General features: G+C 46.5%; 1 protein-coding gene across 1 annotated transcript in view; it reads left to right on the forward strand.

The window, feature by feature from the left end:
* The window catches only part of SNX29 (sorting nexin 29), a 373,799-nt gene that overhangs the window by 140,305 nt on the left and 212,942 nt on the right, over positions 1 to 20,552 (forward strand). Inside the window, exon 14 of the mRNA XM_080942329.1 lies at positions 19,860 to 19,942. Within this exon, the coding sequence (XP_080798455.1) occupies positions 19,860 to 19,942 (83 nt within the window). The remainder of the gene's footprint in view (positions 1 to 19,859; positions 19,943 to 20,552) is intronic.

Consider the following 20,552-nt stretch of genomic DNA (forward strand, 5'->3'; position numbering starts at 1 on the left):
TGCAGAGTCCCCACATCCTTGGCTGGACACGGTCGCCCCAGGCCATGTTGCATTTCCCTGGCGGTAGGCTGATAGGTGCCTTAGAGTCCCAGACACCTCTTGCTCTTCCTCCTCAGAGGGGACTTCTCAGGGCTGCTTCCCACCCTCTGCCCACCACATCCCTGCTTCACCTCAGCTGCTAGAACTTTGTGGCAATGACATCTTGAGTTATTTTTAAAGGATTACATAGTCATCTCTCTGACTTTGGTGGATTGCTGTTTGAAGAGCTTCTTTAGAAAGCAGAGCAAGGCACAGGGTGACGTGGATGCTTTCACAGTGAGCACGGACTTCTTGCTGCCCTCATCATCCTGTAAGAGCACTGATCCTTGGCACTGGGTTGGGTTGTTGGGAGTGTGTTCCACCCACACAGCACCACCCGTTCACATGGAAAAGTCCCTCCAGAAGAGTGTGCCTGCAACTGAGGCTGGCTCTGGCGTCAGGTTGTTGCTAAGGGGATGGGGCTCCCTTTAGGTGATGAAAATGATTTAGACATGATAACTTCGTAACTCCACGTGCATGCCTGTACTAGCTCCTTTTTTGTTAAGTTGACACAGCCAGGGTCATCTGGGAAGAGGGAACTAAAGCTAAGAAAAATTCTCCAACAAGTTGGACTTTAGGCAAGTCTGTGAGGGCATTTTCTTGATATTAAGTTATGTGGGACATCGGAGGCAGTGCTGCTTCTGTGCAAGTGGTCCTGGGTAGCACACAGCAGCCGTGGAGAGGAAGTTGGCTTTTGCCAAGTTCCTTCCCTGACTTGTCTCACAGATGAACTGACAATGGAAAACCTTTCCTGCCAGGTTGCTTTTTTTTTTTCTTTTTTCTTTCTTTCTTTTTTCTTTTTTAAAGATTTTACACACACACACACACACACACACACACACACACACACACACACACACACACAGAGCAGCAGTTATCATGCCCAGCTATGGAGGTCCTTCTGAGGACAGCAGTAGGTCTATTCGAAGACTGTTACAGCAGCAACACAGATTGCATCCCAGAATTCTGTGATCTTAAAAGGCATTCATACATGATCTTGTAACTGTTGATCTTGATGGTACGCCGTGTTAAGAGAGGGTGCTTGGCACAGCTGTGTGGATGCAAGCCAGACCCTTGAGGGAGGCTTTGGAACTCCAGCAGGAGCAGAGACAGAGACCACAGAGGAAAGCTGCTTGCTGGCTTGCTCTCCACAGCTCTCTTTGCTTTTTTTGAGATAGTCTTACTGTGTATACACCTGCAGTAGGCGGGGCCTCCCTCAAATATCAGTCATTAATCAAGAGAATGTCCCACAATATGCCTGCAGGACAGTCTGACAGGCTATTCTTCCCAGCTATTTCTTAGTTCGAGTCAAGTTGACAAACTAACACATGGAGACTAGGCAGTAGGTAGGTGTGACGTGGGCTGCAGTCTGCAAACTGATGGGGCTGGAAATGTGGTCAGTGCTGGCTTCCAGCATGAATCTGTGCCTTTCTCAGTCTACGTGTGGCTTCTGACTCCCAGCTAAGGCTTATGTGCACAGGAACCAGACACCTCCTTGCTTCTAGAGAAGGCATGCTGTTACTTCTTGTGAGGCCTGCAGCTCTCTGCAGGTCTACTTAGGTCTTTGTGAGTTTGGTCGCTGCCACTCTCTGCTGATGTAACTGCCCCTCTGCTGCTGCTTGGAGTCAAAGATGCCTGAGCTCCTTGCTCTGCTGGCAAGGGCAGGCTCTCCTCACCCCCCTCTGACTACATTAGCAGCCCTCCCACGCTTCTCTGCTGACAAGGTGCCACCTCCCTGACTGGAGTCGTCCCCCAAGAGGTAGCCAAAGCATCTTTCTGTGCTCCTGGGATGTTGGGATTATGGTATAGGCATGGTAGGGAGTAGCTTCCCCCATTGAGAGATCCTGTGTAGTGACTGACAGTGGGGTCTGCAGAAGGTCCATCAAGCCTTTTATCCTTGACCTCTGTCTAGAGAGAGAGCAAACACTATGCAGGCGGAGATAGAAGGGTTTGTCACTGCATTCTGGCCAGCACAGCAGCAGTTTGAACTGCAGTTGACCCAGGCTGGACTCGGGTGAGGAATTTACGGATGTAGGACGATGGACCCACACACTAATCCTGTGGGTGCTTTGTGAGTGACATGTAATGGGCGGGGCTGCAGAGAGAATGTGTCATGTGGCCCACTGGAAAGCAGCATGGTGCTCTGCTCCTCTTCAGTAAGCAGCAGCTAAGGAGATTTTGTGTCTGGCTCTTCTCTTTGGCTGGAGGAAATGGATTCTATAAATCAAAAATATTATTAATACTTTTAAAACCCAGTTCTCTTGGCCCTGGGGTAAGGAGGGCCAGTAAATAGCTTAGTGGGCTCTCTCTTGAGGGGTCTAAAAAGAAATTTTAATTATTTGTCACTTAGTGTTTTGGTAACTTCTAAAAGGATCCTGGTTTGGGAATATTACTTGGGAATCCTCTGTTTGTGGGTTCCAGGGACATCTGCATTATCTCTGTCCTGTTACTAGGTTGCTGTTTTCTCTCTTGTAAGTTTACAGCAGGCATTGGCCGCTGCTATCAGTCAGTCATTATTTGTTATGAACTGAGTTCTGCCTCTTAAATTCATATGTTGAAGCTTTACTTCCCATGAGAATGTTTGGACATAGGACCCTTAATGAGATAAACAAAGTTAATTGAGGCCATAAAGACAGGGCTCTTAGTCATTGAACTGTCCTTATATAAATAGGAAGAGATGCCAAGGACTCACACTCAGGGAGGGTCTTGGGGACACAATGAGAAGATTGCTGTTTTTTTAAAAAAATAACAAAATTCCAAATGTTCAATTTACCAAATGAAGCCTCAGGAGACAGAGCCTGTGGTTAGAGCCTGCTGACTCTGAGAGACAGAGAAAGCACACCCCGACCTTCCTACTCTACCCATGTCACAGAAGGAAAATGCTCCTGCCCCCTTTTCATGCTGTCTTAAATACCTGTCAACTCAAAGGCCCTTTTTTCTCTCTCCTGGGGTTTCCAATGTTCAGTCCCTGTCAACTGGTTGTTTGCTCCATCTCTTGACCTGGGGTTGATCTCTTTACAGAAAGCTCTGTGTTAAAGGTGTGTACTGAGGTTGTGAAACACCACAAGAAACAGGTTTCTCCAGTCCACAGTCTTGGGGTTTACAATGTGATCAAATATCCTGCAACAGAAGATGAATGTTTATAAGTCAAAGAGAGAGGTCGCAGGAGGACTCACAGCAGATGCTTCCCGTGTTTAGATCTGTGTTTTGTTACAGCAGTGAAACTGGACTGAGAGCTCTTAGGTTTTCATTTTGCAAAAATGAATAAGTATCTTTTAGCACTTAACTAAACATTTAGCTTCATAACTTTTGTACATTCAGTCAGTCACCGTGTGATGAGTGCCTGTCATCAGAACCCAGAAGCATGGTGGGTCAGCATTGGGATAAACTGCGGCACACGGCATTCGGCCCTCATTGTCAGCACTGTGTGGCCAAGCTCGGCCTTCCCTTTTTCAGTCAGCTGTTTGTTACTGAGCAGGGCCTCCCAGTGATTATCCACAGTCTGTGTCCCAGGCTTCACCTCCCCAGTGTCATGGGAACTGCTGACAACATTAGTTCCTTTTCTTTGCTGCTATGTCAAAACTTCTAACACAAGCACATGCAGGAAGGAGGGCTTGTTTCTTAGATGTAACTGCAGAGGCAGTGGTCTAATGGTGGTCACTGATCTATGTGGACACCACGTTATCAAAGTTTGTAAATTCAGTCTAACTTGAATGATGCTTTCTTCTCACTGTAGGGTTGTGTTTGTAAACTGTGCTTGAAATGCATTTGGCTGGATAGACATGCTAACGTTTTAAGTTCTTGCTGAACAACTTGAGTGTTGTTCTGAGCACTCCTGTGTGTATGGTTTAAAGGAAGTGAGTTGGTATGTTATGCCATGATATTATCCTGTGCGTCCTTACATGAGGGGAACAGGATATGTAAATACAGTATCAACGTTTGGGTTGGTGAGGTGTCTCAGTGGGTAGAGACACTTGCACAGTTGTAAGTTATTTAAGCAAACAACCCTATCAACTGAATTTGGTATTCTGGATCCCACACCATTGGATATTTTATGTTAAGTATGGGTTCCCATGTGTGTCTGTATATATTCCTGGGCATACATATGTATAAAGTCTCAAAAAAACAGCCTCAAACTTGCTTACCCACATGTTAATGAGTGCCTGGAGGTCACAGTCCTGCCTGCCTCACTCCCGGCGCCCTTACTGGAGCACACAGCCAGTGTGTGCTTCTCTACCGCTAGGCCGTGGTGCACAGTCGCCCAGTTCAGCAGGTTTACTGTCATCGCCAGGCGTGTGAGGCTTCTGCTCCCTTTCAGCACCTCCTGTGCTTGAGTGTGCAGCGGAGGCTGCACCCCGTGAGCTGATGGGGGTGGGGGGTTCTGTTGATTTCCAATCTTTAGGTCCTGTTTTCTTGTATCTGAAAAGTGCCAGGGCATTTATTTGAAGTGTTGCTTTCAGAGGAGTTAATCTAACTCTTTCCTCGGAGGGCACTTGACCCAGAATTGTTGTCTCCCTGAGGCAGGGTGATTTTCTTAGAATAGATCTTGATGTTTTCCCTTATAGTCAATATTCGTAGGTGTAGCCTGGGCTCTGGGGCAGGAGGTTTGAGATGTTTGTATCCTGTGGGGTGGACATTCCTATTGTCTTCTCTCAGGGCCCCTGTCTCTGCAGGTAGCTCTTACTGTCTGTCTTCAGCACTTGCTACTTTGTCTCAGGTTTTTGTTAATCGCTTCCTTTCTGCTTAGTCAGGAACTTCTTGTTGTCTGCACCTTCCTGGTGATCCTTTCCTGCTGCTTTTCATTTTTCCCAAGTGGTTTTTGGTTTCCTGTGTTCTTCCTCAGCATTGCACTTTCTAATTGTGGTATGCACTGTTCTTCCGTACCTTGTCTTTCGGCTCATCTTGAAATAGAAGCTTGCAGTTACATGGGTATTTTTGGTGTATTTTTATTACCTGTAGACGATCTTTCTACCCCTTCTTTTCTTCTTTCTTCCCCTCCTCTCCCCTTCCCTTTTCCTCTTCCACCTCTTCTCATTTTAAGTCATAGTCTTTCTATATAGCCCAGGTTAGCCTAGGTCTAACCATTGTAGTCCAGCAGGGCCTTGCACCTGCCATCTTCCTGCCTTGGCCCTCTGAGTGCTGGTATGCCAGGCATGAGGCAGGAGCTCTGTCTTCTGTTATTTCCAGGAACTCAGCCACTTGTTCCTTGGACCCACTGGGCTTCCTCCCACCTTGCATTGGATACCTCCTCCCCTTCACCTCCTCCTCAGTGGGGCTCTATCACCATGGAAGGGAACGGAGGCCAGTGTGGGGTTATGGTCAGTCTGCACTCCACTGTTTTCTGGTTCCAAAGCAGCCCATACCTATGTGCTGAGTAGCTGATTTGGGGACCTCTCAGGGCTTTCTGGTGGCTGCCCTTTTTAATCCATCTGTATTGGTGCTACAGAGACCTGTGACTGTTAGTTTGCTTTGGCCTGATTAAACTTCAGGCTTTGCATGGGGGCCTTGCCTCTAGTCCCACTGTAAATGCCATCAGCGGGCTGCAGTCTTACACATTTGCTTATTTAAATACTTTTTTTTATTGTGGAGGTTGTTTTTAAGATAACAGCTTGACTAAAGGGTGAGGACAATCCATATGGGACAGGGAGGCAGGAGTTTAAGCTATGTTCTGTTGGTTGAAGTGTCTGCAGGGCCTTGCATGAAGCTAGAACCGTACACAACTGCAGGGGTGGTGGGGGTGGAGGAGAGGGTGCTGGCGTGTGTGGAAGAGTGGGGTTCGCAGTGCACCAGCCAGTTCTCCGGGCACAGATCCTGGTGTAGGGTCCTGTGCTCCTTCAGGTCCTGATGCAGAGCTGCAGAAGCAGGAAGCCCCTGCGCTCACAGACCTCAAGCTCTGCCGGGTGGCTCCTGTACATTGCTGCACATACTCAGAGGCTGGCTGGTGCAGCACCTCTCGGGGGTGGGCAGGGGCGTGAGGGCACAGCAGCACTAGGCCCTTGCTGGGTGTGTCAGGGTGGTAAGCAGGCTGGAGCTGTAGAGGCCACAAAGTGACTTCAGTCTTGCTGGGTGTTTGGAGTGCATGGGCACACCAGCTGCAGTACAAGATTGGTTTGGGTTCTGATGTTTTGCAGATTTTCACAGCATAGGTGTTGCCAGGGGCCCCAGAGCAGGCAATGTAGTAGCAAATTGCATCCCCAAGTCACAACAAGGTTCATTGCATATCAGCTCGAAGAATGGCCGACCAGTCATTCTCCTTGAAGTGCAGTTCCTTTTTCTGGCCACACATAAAGAGGTCTTCACACTTGGTCTCTAGGTGGGCCAGGGACTGTCTGTAGAGGCCCCAAGCTTGGCATGGGTGCTCTCCTGGCTGCTGATGGTACTCAGCAGGCTGTGCAGCTGAAGTTGGGTGCTGGAGGAGGCCTGTCTGGACACACTACACTGGGGAGATGAGGTGGAGGCGCTGCTCTGCACTGGAGATTGGGGCGTCCACAGTCATCTTTGCTGCTTGCCCAGGGGCACTGACTTTGAAAACTTTCTCCAAAGGCTCAGAGGAGAAGAAGACATGCTGGGAACATTCTCCAGAGTTCAAGGAATAGCTAAAAGGAGGCTCATCATGGGCACAAACACTTATTTCTCACCCTCTTTTCCTGGGGCAGAGGAGGAGGCTGTGCAGGACCACTAGGGGACCTGACGGGAAAGGGACGGGAGCAAAGACTTTTTCCGCTGATGGTGGGTTAGTGGGAGGGTTCATTTATGGACCTCCATTGCTGCAGGTCCTGGAGTCCAAGGTGGGGATGATGTGGGCCCTCTGAAGCATGGCTCGCTTTCCAAGTCAGAGCTGCTCTTGCTCATTTTTAACAGGTGCCTGGACTTTGGAGGTGGGGAGAAAGTAAGGATGCCTCTATCCCGCCTGTGTCCTTTGGGAAGTCATAGGCAAAGGAAGCAGATTTGCTCATCCCAGAATTAGTTTTGCTGTTCTGCCCAGAGGAGCCATCGGTGAGATGGAGAAGGAGCTAGTCCAGGAATTGAATGGCCTGGTATCCGTTTCCACCTCTCTCCCCAGCTTTGACTCAACAATTTCTCCTCCACCTCCTCTTCTACTCAGCAATGGTGGCCCCGGTCATCAGTCTGGTGTCTTAGCTGCCTCCAGTCTACAGCTGAAGAGGTGGTTGGTAGGGGACACTTGGCAGGGTCACCGGCAGCAACACCATTGGTCTGGCAGGAAGTTAGATCATTAGGGACTGTACGGGACAGTTGGGTTCTAACACTGCCGCTGCCACCAGTGTTCCAGTTGCTGCCTCTAGATCCACTGTAGGCACCATCCGTGGCTATGGACACCATCCGTGGGCTTTGCTTTACTCTTTTATTTATTTTAATGTAGGAATTTAGAGAGATTTAAAAATGCTGCTGCTGTCTTCCCAGAATCCTTTTCTAGATAGGCATTTTAAATAGCACTACTAAATCCTCCCTTAGTAATAATCCCACTGGACAAAGCACGGTGCAAGGAGACTGCCAGGGGAGCTGGAAGGCAAGCAGGCGGCTGGGAATGGGCCAGTTGATTACTGAGGATTAGAGCACATCGGGCTGCTTGGATCGTCAGGTCTGCAGGCTGCCCAGAGCTGCACCCAGCCAGGTCCTGTGGGCAGCGTTTTTGGGTTGGGGCCAAGAGTGGCTCCTTAAGCCTTAGGAGAGGAGTGACATACAGGAACCCTGCAAACCCCCAGCCTGGGCAGGAGAGAAATGTCCTCATGAGTCTTGCGTGTCAATCAATTCTCCATAAAACAGCGTGTTACAATTTCCTTAACTTTTTACTTTGGAGACTTTAAGCTGACACCTAGGTTTACCAGATCTTCTGGTTGAATCTGACATTTCCCTGTAAGCTCATGTTGGGGATGCTTTTTCCCCAGCAGGTGGGTGATACTTTGGGGGGTTGTGGAGCATCTAGGAGGTGGGTTGTAGCTGGTGTGTGGTCGTGCAAGGTGTTCATGTGAAGGTCATGCTTACTGCTGTCTTTACCCTGCTCTCTGCTTTCTGGCCTTTCATGATGTGAGCAGCATCATGTCCCTGCCACAGAGAACCTTACCGCGCCTTATCCATCACAGCGGACTAAAATCTCCTCAAACTGGGAGCCAAGTCAGCGAGCCAGAACCTACTGTTTCTCCACTAGGTGTTTCTGGCAGGTGTTGTAATCACACAAAGGTCACCAGTGCCGGAGGTGTTTGTATTCTACACATTTTACTTCATTGTCAGCCTTTTCTTCTGTAATGCACACACATATTATAATACGAATGTTTGAAAGGGTTTTCCCACGTTGTCCTAGTTTGCTTTCTATTGCTGTTGTAAACACCACAACTAAGAACAACTTGATTACATAACTCAGGACCACCCACCAGGGATGCCACTGCTCTCTGTGATCTGGACCCTTCCTCATCAATCATTGATTGAGAAAATGTTCCCACTGACTTGCCTATTGAAGGCATTTTCTCATAAAAGTTCCTTTTTCCCAAATGACCCTGGCTTGTGTTGACAAAAGTCTAAACGCACAACACTGCCATTCTTGCTCCCTAACCCTACCAGACTGATCTCCGAGAACAAGGACGTTCTCCTGCATTGCCATGACATCACTGCATGCCTGAGACAACTGAGTCCCCCAAGTGTTCCGACGTGCCTTGTGTAGTGATTTCTCATCCAGACAAGGGTTATACACTGCCCCAGGTTGGGCTGCCTTGTGACTTCTGCCTGAGCCCCTTTGGTGCACTCTGTTTTGTGTTGGAAATGCAGGGTTGGGAGAGCCTACATTCTTTCTTTTAAAGAGGCCATGTCAGAGAGGCAGCACTGTTAGGATTTAGTTTTAAGGAGTCAGAATTCACGGGTCCTCCGCAGGCAGCCTTATTCCAGTTCCAGTTTGCTTTTCTAGCAAATGCCGTCCAGTCTCCTGGGCCGCATCCTCACTGTGCCCAGCTGGCTTCTAGGCGTCCTTTTTATCCCAGGCATATCTGGAGCCCACAGTGATCGCGCTCTTTATGCTGGTACCCTGGAGTCCAGAAGCTTGCAGCACTGTTTAGGAGCATCTAGCATACTTTCCCAGTAATTTGCCTTCAACTTCGAGGGTTAAAGGGAACACAGCAGAAAGGGGCTCTGTGCCAACTAACATTAGTGACAAAGAGCTGAAGGAATCTGCTTTTATTTGGCTGTGTCGATTCTTGCAGTCATTAGATGTCAAAGGGAGAATAATTGTTCCTTAGAAATGTGGTTCACTTGGCTAGATACCTGGGGCTGACATTGCAGCAACAGCAACTAATACGTCTGAGCGGCCATATTGTGGTGGCTTACTTCAAGCCACCACAGGAGACTTAGCATGAACCTGTACTCCAGGTTCTGTGGTCACCTACTTTTGTACCAAACCCTTGCTTTTGTCCTGAAATTCCAAGCCCAAGACTGTTCATGGAGCTTGTCACACTGCAGAGTTTCTGCCCACAGGCAGGGCTAACAGAAGTGAGGAACTGCGCATGTCTGAGAGATGAAGAGGGGTGTCTTTGGAGGGAACTAGGGGAGGCACTTTCCCTGGCAGTAGCCATTCTGCAGTGAACCTGGTTCCCAGGCAGCTCTTGCTCATAGCTTTTTCAAAATGAACCTAGATCTTTAAGTGAAGTAGCCTTGAACTGTTCGCACCTACTTGGAAACCCATTGCTCCCTCTGAGGCTTACATAAGCCTGAGAATCTTACATCCATGGTTCCAGCTCATGTGCTGTAATAATATTTCTGTGTCTGCTCTGTGGCCTTCATTGTTGCTTCTTGTTATTATTGTCAACATTTTAAAAGTACTCCTTCATTCACAGTCTAATCTCAGCCCGTGGTCTCAAGAGGCTGAGATTTGGTGAAATTATTATGATTTATTCCAAAATGAATTGAGTTTCCAGCTTGGTGTTCAGATGGTATACCTCAGTCTGCCAACAACACTGCATCAGTGAGAACACGGACAGTGTGCACACCCTGCCTGCCAGCCTTTCCCTTCCTCAAGAGCAGGCTGCAAGAGGAGCAATCTGACCTCCCAGTTGCCATCTAGTGGTTTCCAGGTTCTGATAGAGTGGTACAGCCGTATTGTCAAAGAGGGATGTGTAGCTTAGGATCTGGCTTCATTTCCTTCTGAAGCCACTTAGAATTTGTTATGCTGTACTTATACTTGCTGAGCAAACATTCTTTTTAGTATAAGACATTTAATTCATCTTTAAGTTCTTGTGTTCATGAAGTAATTTTAGATTTACAAAATGATCATAAAGGTAAAAAAATAACTTCCCTTTTTTTGCTTAGGTCACTAGTTGCTAAAAGTATTTTGTAATGACTGGGACACATTTACCTGTCTACCTATCTGTGTGTCTTATTCACTCACAGAAGCTTTTGTAATGTATATGGTCAAACTAAAAGCAAGCATTATGATTTTTTCCTTAAATACTTTTCATACATAGATTCTTTATTCCATGACTGCAGTGTGTCAGGAAGTGAGCACTGTGCAGTGTTATTGTGTAGGATGCTTGGTATATGTTTGCCAGCCTTTTGTGACTGGGAAATGTCTGAAGTACACAGGTCAGAGGAAGGAAGATGTATTTTTCTCACATTTTCAGTTGTCTCAGTCGGCCATCATCTGGCCCTGTGGTTTCAGTGTTTCAGAGAGAAAGGGCTCAGGGAGGGCGTGGGAACACAAGATGTGTCTGTCCAGAGCATCTGTCCTGGGCCTGCCTCTTCCAGTGAGGTCCTACCTCTAAGAATGCCATCAGGGCTTAGTACTGGCTCCTGGAAAGCTCCTAGGACACAGCATTTTCCAGAAGCCCATCTGCTGGCAGGGTCTTCACGTCTGGGGGACACTTCGCGTGCAAACCATAGCACTGCCTGGTCCCCTTCCAGAAGTTGAACTCGCTGAGCCTTGAGTGGCAGTGCTCTCTGCCAGACCCATTGCTTTGACTGCTTATCTTTACTCTCCTGTACTCTGGAAAGTGTTTTTGGCTTTTCTGTTGTTCATGATCTTGGTTTTTCCTGTCTTCTGGTCAGAGGTACAATTTGGGTTTGTGAGCTGTTTGCTTATGATTCCATTTAGGTTATTTGTTTTTGCCAAGTTCTTAATTCATTTTCTCTTGGCCTAATAAAGGGGCAGCTACTACCAAGTAGACTTCAGGTCTCACAGGTGGTAAAGCTTACGCCAGAAGGTCAGAGTCAAGAACAGGCTTGGCATCTTCTGGCCTAGAAGGCCAGCATTCATGCATGTTAAAACAGCAAACCAGATTTGAAGGCTTTGGCACTGCGTGAGAAATGTGAAATTGTCAGCAGACCCACAAGAGCAGGACGGAGTTCATGCGGCCTGGTGCTGTAATGGACACCCCTCGGGACAGGGCGTACTCTCCTGTACCATGGCTCTGGCCTCTTCAGGCTGTGGCTTTGAAACTATTTTTGGGGGGAGGGTCATTTGCATATCTCTTCTCTAGTTTACATCTTTAGCCAGCAGAATTACTGTTTTTAGCAAAGGTAGGTTGCTACATGGATGTAGTAGTTTCTAGAACTGGATCCTAGGAAAACCCTGTTCAGCAAGAGATTCCTGTGACCCCCAGCTAATCGGATAAAGCTAATTCCCTAGATGCAGGGACCTGGGCCAGCCCCGGGAAAGGTGACACATGTTTTCTGAGAACATATGTAGGATGTATCTGAGGAAGAGGGTTCAGTGCTCAGGATACTCTGGGGTGTGACATCTGCCATTAATTACCTTTGTGAGTTACTAGAGCTGTTTGGTCTGTTTCTTTGGCTGGGATCTGGAATGTATTACCCAGCATGCCATTCTGAGTAGAATTTTCTAGGTGGCTACTGATATGAGATGGATTTTATAGAGGACTATGGGTAGGTGAGGAAAAGGAGAGAAGGCATTAAAATCCAAGCATAGTTTCTTAGCCCCTCCCTGCCAGGTCCCCCAACTGGAGACGATGTTGCACAGGTCAAATCACAGAGCAGTGGAGAAGTCTGAGTCTCCGGGAAGCCCTTGAATGTCGTCTTGTTTGAGGGAACTGAAAAGAAAAGAAAAAGCAGGCACTCTCGTGTTCTGGGCAGCAGTTGAAGAACACGGCTCCTGCTGGGTGCTTTTCACCAACATAGTATGGCAGGAGGCCTCATGGCAGTGAGTGGATGCCAGAGTATGACCAAGAAGTCCCAGACTCCAGGTTCTACTCCAGGAAGTGTGATTCCCAAGAGGGGTCTGGGAACCTGAGTTCCTAGTTTCTACCCCTTTGTATTTTAACGTGTTTCTAAGAGGTGAAGCATTCTCCTTAGGCCCTCAGTGCAGTGTGTGGCCCTCACCCTCTGTCCTAGATCTCTCCTGTCTTGCAGAATGAAGGACATCAGAGTGACCCATGGAGCAGTCACCTCTCCTTAGCTTTCACTTTTATGACCTTGACATTTTTAAAGATGGTGACCAGTTTATTTTGCAAAACGATTTCAGTGGTCAAATTGGCCCAACTTTGCCCAGTGAGGATATTACTAAGTTCTTTTGTGACAGTCTCGTAAGTTCACAACAATCTCTTGAATTTTGATAGTACCTTTCTTGAATAGAAGAAGCCTGGCTTCAATTGCTAAAATTTGGTTATTTGATCAGTTTTCCTTTAAGTAATTCACTCCCAGTTTTGGAGCTGGCCTGTCCAGGAAGGGAAGGCCCCACCCCCATCACATCCCTCACAGGAGTTAGAAGAGTTGAGTTGTGGAGATTCAACAATCCCAGCTCCATTATTGGTATCCTTGGACAGTGTTCACCTGTGCTGAGTATCTCCTGAGATGACGCTTGTGAGGCTCATGGGTGTTTGACAAGGTGTTGAGTTACAGACAGAAAATCATGTACGCCATAACAGTGGCACAGGTGTCAGAAGACATGGAAGGAGAGGGACTATGATAAGCGGAATTCTACAGTGGAGGAGGGGCTTAGAAGGGTGCTTGGCTGAGCATCCCTGACAACTACAGGGCGGTCTGGAGAACACATTTATGAAGGAGGGTACCAGCTTGAGCAGAGCATCCTCTGCCTTTATCTGCTGCCACTCTGGGCTTGTAAGCATGATGAAAGCTGGCTGGGAATCCGTGACCCCCTTAGGGTTGTTCACTGTATTACTAAGTTAGTGTGGAGGGCTGGTTCCCTCTGTCTGGAGTCATACTGCCAGTTTGAACCCCAGGCTTTATCATTTCCTAGGAAAACTGCTTAGCCTCTCTTTGTCACTTAAGTGTAAGCATTGACAAAGCTTCTGCAGCCCTTCTTCTGCAACAGCCCCTGCTTATTGTAGGCTCTGGGTTGCCACACAACTGCACGAAGGTGTGATTGCTGCAGTGTTTGGTAGCGTACTACAAAATGTGTGCTGTCATAATGATAGACTCCAGGGTTAGAAAGCCTTCACAGGGCGTAGGTCTGGAGGAGACTAGCATATATGACAGTATATATAGCTCTGTAGTATATGACAGTACATATAGTATATGACAGCATATATAGCTATGTAGTTTATGACAGTATATATATATATATATATATATATAGCTATGTAGTATATAACAGTATATATAGTATATAACAGTATATATAGCTATATAGTATATAACAGTATATATTGCTATATAGTATATAACAGTATATATAGTATATGACAGCATATATAGCTATGTAGTATATGACAGTATATATAGTATATGACAGTATATATAGCTTTGATAGCATAGCTTGCAGAGATCTTGAGATGCTAGGAATATCTTTAACACCATTAAACAAGATTCCTTTTGTTCCTGCTATTAAATCAAAAAATAGGAGGAGAAAGTTTACCAGGCCAAATAATCATGGCCAAATTAACTAAAGCAAGCAATTAATTAAAGCAAGCTTTTTTATTCATGTGAATGAGCTAAGGCAGGTTTCCAAGGTCAGCACTGGGTATGAAGAAGACAAGGCTTGTATAACTCAGGGTAGAGGGTTTACAAATGGGCACTTTGGTGGGCAAAATAGGTGGGGTTAAGGAGCACAACATAACAAGGTAGTCAAAACAAGTTATAACAAGCTTTGAAACAAAGTTAGGGTTGTGAGATGGTCATTACAGCTTGAAACAAAGACATGATTGCAGGGTGGTTGCAAGGTAGTTACAACAACAAACAGGTGACCATGATAACCTTTAGAAACAAAGGCATGGCTGTTGTTTCCTGCAACGGGCAGTACTGAACCATTTGCAGTTAAGGTTACAGGTGGAACATTGTCTAGTCCTTGAGAAACAGGTTTAATTATTAACAGGAGTGAGTCTAGTTTGTCTTTATTGTAAGGTAGCTTGTAAACCTAAAATGGAGGCAGGCTGGTTCATCACTGGTTCCTTTGAGGTAGTCATCATGGCCTTGTGTAGCCAGGCCTCTCTGTCACTGTCTTCTAGTAGTTGGGTGTGGTTAGATGTGGTGTCTACTTAGTATCACTAGCTCGTAGGGTTGAGGTATCCTTAAGTCAAGCTTTTGTCCGGCCCAAGAGAACAGATTTTTATAGATGTGTCTCATTGTGGTGTTTTGATGCTAGAATTACCAAATGCACTTAACAGGTTCGTTGGTTTTGTTTTGAGTAATTATTCTTTGAATGGTGCTGTCTGGGGCTTCTGGTTGTTTATTCTGACATCCAGCAGGCATAATTGCTTTGACTTGCACACATTAATTACTGTAGTCACTGGAAGCTGTAGGAGAGGTACTTGCTGCCACCTACTCCATGATTTACATCCCCTGAGCTTAGAAGAGAAAATGCAGGGTGGCCAGTAGGCAGATCAGGGCTGACAGCTGGCTGGCAAGTCTGGAGTCCTGTAGATGAAGACCTTTGGACTTCTCCCCACCTCTGTGGCTGCTACCCAGTACTCTCAGCCCTGGCCACCATCATTTCTTGGCTCCATAACTGCAGTGGTTGGCTTTACAAGTCAGCTGGCATCTGCTGTGTTTACAGCCACACCAGTGTTTTCATATAGCCCCATGCTCTCCCTCACACCTTTCCTTGTCTGCTCCCATTCCTTGCCCTGGCTCAGGGGCCTTCATGACTCATTCCTGGCTGCAGACTTTCTAGCTTCCTGGGCCTTTCCCAGCCCCTCCCTCTGCTCTAGTTTTGGGTCTGGCAGCCTGCCTAGAACACTGTTAGAAATGCAGACTTCCAGGCCCTGCTCCACTGCTATGAATCAAATTTGCATTTTAATAGACCCACAGGTGGCTTAGTGCATTCAGTTCTCCATCCTGATTCTGGGAGTTGTGTATGCTCTACTATAAAACATTCAGCTACCCCCCCATGTCATCCTAGACCACACCTTCTCCTCTTTCCCACCCCTCCCATTTTTATAAGGTGCATTGTAATTTGAAACAGTATTTGCTGACATGTAAGGTCATAGCTCCTTTGTAAATGTCACCTCAGAAAGGGTAGGAACCCATTCTGTCCTGTACCCCTAAACCCATGTATCTAAACACTGTCACTGGCATGGCATCCCAGGAAATTGTTAGAAGAACAATATTCCACCATTCCTCAGGGCTCCTTGATCTTGTGTTATTTAGAGAGGTAAACTGAGGCACAGAGAAGGCATCTGTCTGTGCACTTAGCTAGATATGAACTTACTGGGCTTTGATATCACTTGGACAGGGGAATGGAGGGTCAGACAAAGCTAATAACCTTGGGCAAGTTATTTGACTTCTAAAATTCTTACCTGTGTTTCCTATGCTCTGTTTCTAGGCTCAGCATCAGGGGTAAAAATGCCTCATAAGATTACCATGAGGATCGAGTGTACTAATATAAAGTTCTGAGGATCAGTTTAAATTTAGCCAGTTAGGCTGACACCATAGCTTAGTGACCCTGGCTTCCACCTCGGCACTGCCATTCCCAGTTTCTCATAGTTTCGGAGGGTCTGAGGTCTGCATTTGGCTTAGTTGGTCCCTCTCGTTCAGGATCGTGTGAAGGTAGGCAGAGTGTGGGGTGGAATTCTAGTCATTCAAGGCTTGCTCGGGCTACAGGGTATTCTTTCAGACTTGGTCATGGAGCTGCTGGGCGGCCACTTCCTCTACTATGTGGCTTCCCACCGGCTAGCTGGAAATCAGAGATGGGAACCTTCCAGAGAAACTGAGACTGTTGCTGCTCTTTTGTAACTGGTCCTAGAAGTGACACATTGCACTTCTGCCACTAGAGGAGATGAAGAAGTTCAGTTGATCCCCAGTAAGTGTATGTCACAGTTGTTAATAGGGTGGGACACTTAAAATAGCACTTGACATCCAGTAAGCATTGTGTGAAAATTGGGGGACAGCTGTTGTCACTGTCATCACCGAAGGACGGAGAGCTGGTAAGAATAGGAGCTGAGGTTTGAAGCCCAGGACAGCCTGCATAATGAACTTCAGCTGTACTGACAGCCAAGTGTCAGCCATGATGTACAGTTGTACTAGTACGGATTAATGTACTGAGCAGAATGATACATTCCACATGGTGTCTCTGTCCACCAGTCTCAGGAAGTAGCTAGCAGTGCTTGCTGCCAGACCTGGTGACTCAGGTTCCAGCTCCAGGACCTACAAGTGTTATGGCTTCTGTGTGTCTACACATATCCATAAACACAGATAAATGAGTAAGTGTTATAAAAATGTTAAAAGTCATTGGGTTTTTTTATTTTTGTAAATTACTTGTTCAGACTATGAGAAATATTTCCTTGGGTAGTGATGTGTGAAGTTTAAAGAAAAAGAGAAGGCACCTTTTAGGTGGGGAAGATCTATTTGTCAGCTTTCTGTTAGTGTAGCAAAACACAGTCAACTAAGAAGGAGAAAAAGTTTATTTGGGCTCACATTCCCCTTAGGTTTTAGTCATGGTTTATTGGTCTGTTTGAATCTGTACCAAGGAGGCATTTTCTGGTGGGGAGTACAGAGCAAAGTTGGTCACCTTAGGGCCAGGAGAAAGAGAGGAAGAGGCTGGAAGGTTCCACCGTCTCCTCCAAGGGCACTGTGCCAGTGAGGAAGGCTATTCTCCAGGCTAGTGCTTCTCAACCTGCAGACCACAACCCTCTGTGGCGCAATGACCCCGTTACAGAAGCCGCCTAAGCCCATTGGGAAGCACAGATCTGTTCCGATTCATAGCAGACATTACAGCCACGAGGTACTGATGAGAACCATTTCCTGCTTGGAGGCGAAGACTCAGAGCTCGCCTCAGTTATAATGACAATGGTCCAGTCATACGCTGTGTTCACAGTAGGTATGTGGTTGCATTGGTGTGCCCCTGTGGTTATGTAAGGTGTGGCCACCAGGAAAAACTGGGCCAGGGCTGTGCAGGGCCTTTTGCTGTTATCTTCTAAGTTCCTGCAAATCTTTAGCTATTTCAAACTAAAAATGTAAACAACTGCGTCTGGTTATCCCCAGGGCTCAGTAGCCAGTGTCCTTTCCAAGAAAGTATGAGCACGTTCTCACTTGAGACCTCTCACGTACCAGAGATGAAAGTGTTCATTTCCTGCCAGCCCAAAGCTGGCTGGGCTAAACTGGCGTCTGCCAGAGATTTCTACCCGGTGAGGAGGTACGTTCACATGGCATCTCATCCTTTGATGGATTTCTATTTTGTGTATTACATTAGGTGTGATTTTTAGTTGAAATCTTAACACATTGTTAAACAAATGATTCAGCAGCCACCTGAAACTCTTTAGTGCTGGCCAGAGATGGGGTGATCGGGGAGTCTGAGGGTTGGCCTGTGTGGGAGGCAGATGGGATGAGAGCCAGATGCCCAGCACTGAAACTGTATCCGCCTGCTCAGCTGTCTGCAGGGGCCTGCCCATCGTGCCCCTTGAAGGTGGTCTTAACTTTCTCCCACACAGACGTGTGTGTATATTGCTTTTGTCCCCTAAAGTACTATGTGATGTCAGGCAGCAGTGGACGAGAATGAGTTGTATGATGAGGCTGTGGCTAGTGAGCTTTACTAAGCACGCAATGCTTAGTAAGTACACTACAGGGCCAGTTCTCCTCACCCGCCTTCTGGAGCTTTGGTTTGGTTTCAGACAGCTGCTATCACATTTCAGCTGGAGTAAGTGCGGTCGGTCACCATGGGCAGGTCTCGGCAGTCTGTCACAGGGCAGTGGGATGGCTTATTTGTGGTTTCCTTTATCAAAGCTTCTGAGATTTGTGCAAAGTTCTCAGGTGATTCCTGAGTGTCTGGTACTTCCTACATTTGGGCCTGATGTTTTCTCTCCCCAAATCGACTGCAAAAACAGTAGAAAGGAGGTGCTGTCTTTATAGACTGCATTGTAGGACACTGGAAACAGAAACCGCAGTCTCAGTAGGTGTGTGGCATTGCACTAAGGAATGCTATTTCCATCTGTCGGTAGGCCGAGTTAGTGTTTGCTGTGCTACAGTTAAAGAGAATAGCTTGGTTGAGGAAAGTGTGCAGTGTAGTCTTACACTGTACACTGGACTCTGCAGGAATGTGGCCAGTCATGCATGCTGTAGGCATGGTAGCATGCACCAGCTCTGCTGTTGATTCCTAGAGGAGGTAGAGATGAAGCAGATGACAAGGAAGGTGACTTTACTTCCAGGCAAACATGTTAGAGGAATGTAACAGGCATTCTTCCCTAGGACGCCCTTCCCTGCGTATGCCAACGTATGACAGGTGGATAGGATAGGATGTGATAGCTCAACACTATTCATTTTAGTGTGTTGGCTTCTCAGCTAATTTTCTCTTCTTAAATATGTTCTAATTGTTGGAATATTTTGCAGTAAGTCTTTTTATTTGTATAATTGTAGAAGAAATCTAGCTTTAGCCCTTTTTATTGTAAAACATTGAAAACCTGGGGTGGGAAGTGAGAGGCAGAAAAGCCTCTGGTGGTACAGTTGCTGAGAGAATAAATCTCAGTCTCCAGAGAGACTCGGGACAGAGAGACCTAGGGTGTACCGGTGACCCTGACCACACAATCTTACTCAGAGACACTACCTGTCTAACTCCTCTTTTACTCAGCTGAGAGAACATAACAGGTTCATTGTGAATTTTTCACAAATGATGGATGAACGAATGTGCATGTGTGTGATTCAGTGACTTTCCATGTGTTGAAGCTGTGTAATGGGTAGAAAGGGTTAAGGAATGTGTGCATGCGTGTGTGATTTGGTGAGCTGACACGCTCAAGGTTGAAGCGATGTGATGGGTAGTAATGAAGTGTCCGTTTCTTCTCCTGGAACCTCATGTCACATGTTGAGCCAGTGTACCTGGGAATGGAGTTGGAGGGTGGGTTGTGGCAATGTCCCAGTGTCGGTTTCCCTTTGTCTGATATTATGTAGGGTTGGAGATGGATTTGGTCTCTGGTTCTTCCTGCTGTCCCAGTTTTCCCATCTACAAAGTAGTAGCTGGTTTAGTTCTGGGGTGAATGTATAAGCACGTTGTATGAGGCAGATCGTGTGAGATAGAGGGGCTGGTCTGGTATGAGTTACCCCAACTGAACGGTGTGCCTCTGTCAATGGAGGAATATTACCAAGCACCTGGAAGGCAGGGGCATTCCTATAGCATGTGCTTACACTCCAAGTCTATAGGCACAAGAACTTGTTAGCATTTACCAACAGTCCAAAACCAAAGTTCCAGAATGCATTCAGAAGTATGCCCTTAGTACAGTCACTTCTAGTGTTGAGCTGTGAAACAGGAGAACACATTAACATTTATAAGTTACAAATTGTGTGTTTATTTTTACACAGATTTCCTCCCCTGCTTAGGGTGGAGATTTTTAGTTTTTAAATTTGTTTTTTTTTTTTTTTTTTAAACATTCTTATACCTGCAGAGAAAACGAAGTGCTCAAAGTCCAGCTGAAGAAATATGTAGGAGCTGTCCAGATGCTGAAAAGAGAAGGTCAAACAGCCGAAGGTGAGGTGGAGTTGAGCCCACGGGGGAGGGGCTGGCTATTCCCTGGGCAGGCTCAGAGTGTACATACTCTGTCTGACGTAGTAGAAAACTGGTGTTGATAGCATTCCAGAGCCAGACAGAAAATTTTGTTGTATATTCTTGCTAAATGTAAACTAAGCCTCACTGCTTAGTAACAGTTGTATGATGTGGGCCCTTATCGACTTTAGGCCTAGAATATTGTAAGCCTTATGGAATTGTTTGACCTGAGGCCAGGGGTGTAAGCTGCAGGATTCACACAGGTGAGAACTCAGACCTCCCTGGACTCAGACTTGTAGTTTCTTAATCTCTCACTATATCAGTTTTCTCATGTGTAAATGGGATAATCGGTAGTAGGCAACATATGGATTAGCACAGAATAAGTACTGGTAATGTTTGGCTGTTATGTTTCTTTGTTATTTAAATGTTGACAATTTTAAGCATATATGCAATGTGTTGGAATCATATTCACCCTTACCTCTCTCTTATCCCCCTTAGTCCTCTCTCTTACTCACATTACTCCTGATATTTCCTTTCCAGCTTCTACCCTCCTCTGTTTATGGGCCCACAAAATATACGTATGGGGGATCAGATA

Source organism: Micromys minutus (genome assembly GCF_963924665.1).
Source record: "Micromys minutus genome assembly, chromosome: 31".
Lineage (NCBI taxonomy): Eukaryota > Metazoa > Chordata > Mammalia > Rodentia > Muridae > Micromys > Micromys minutus.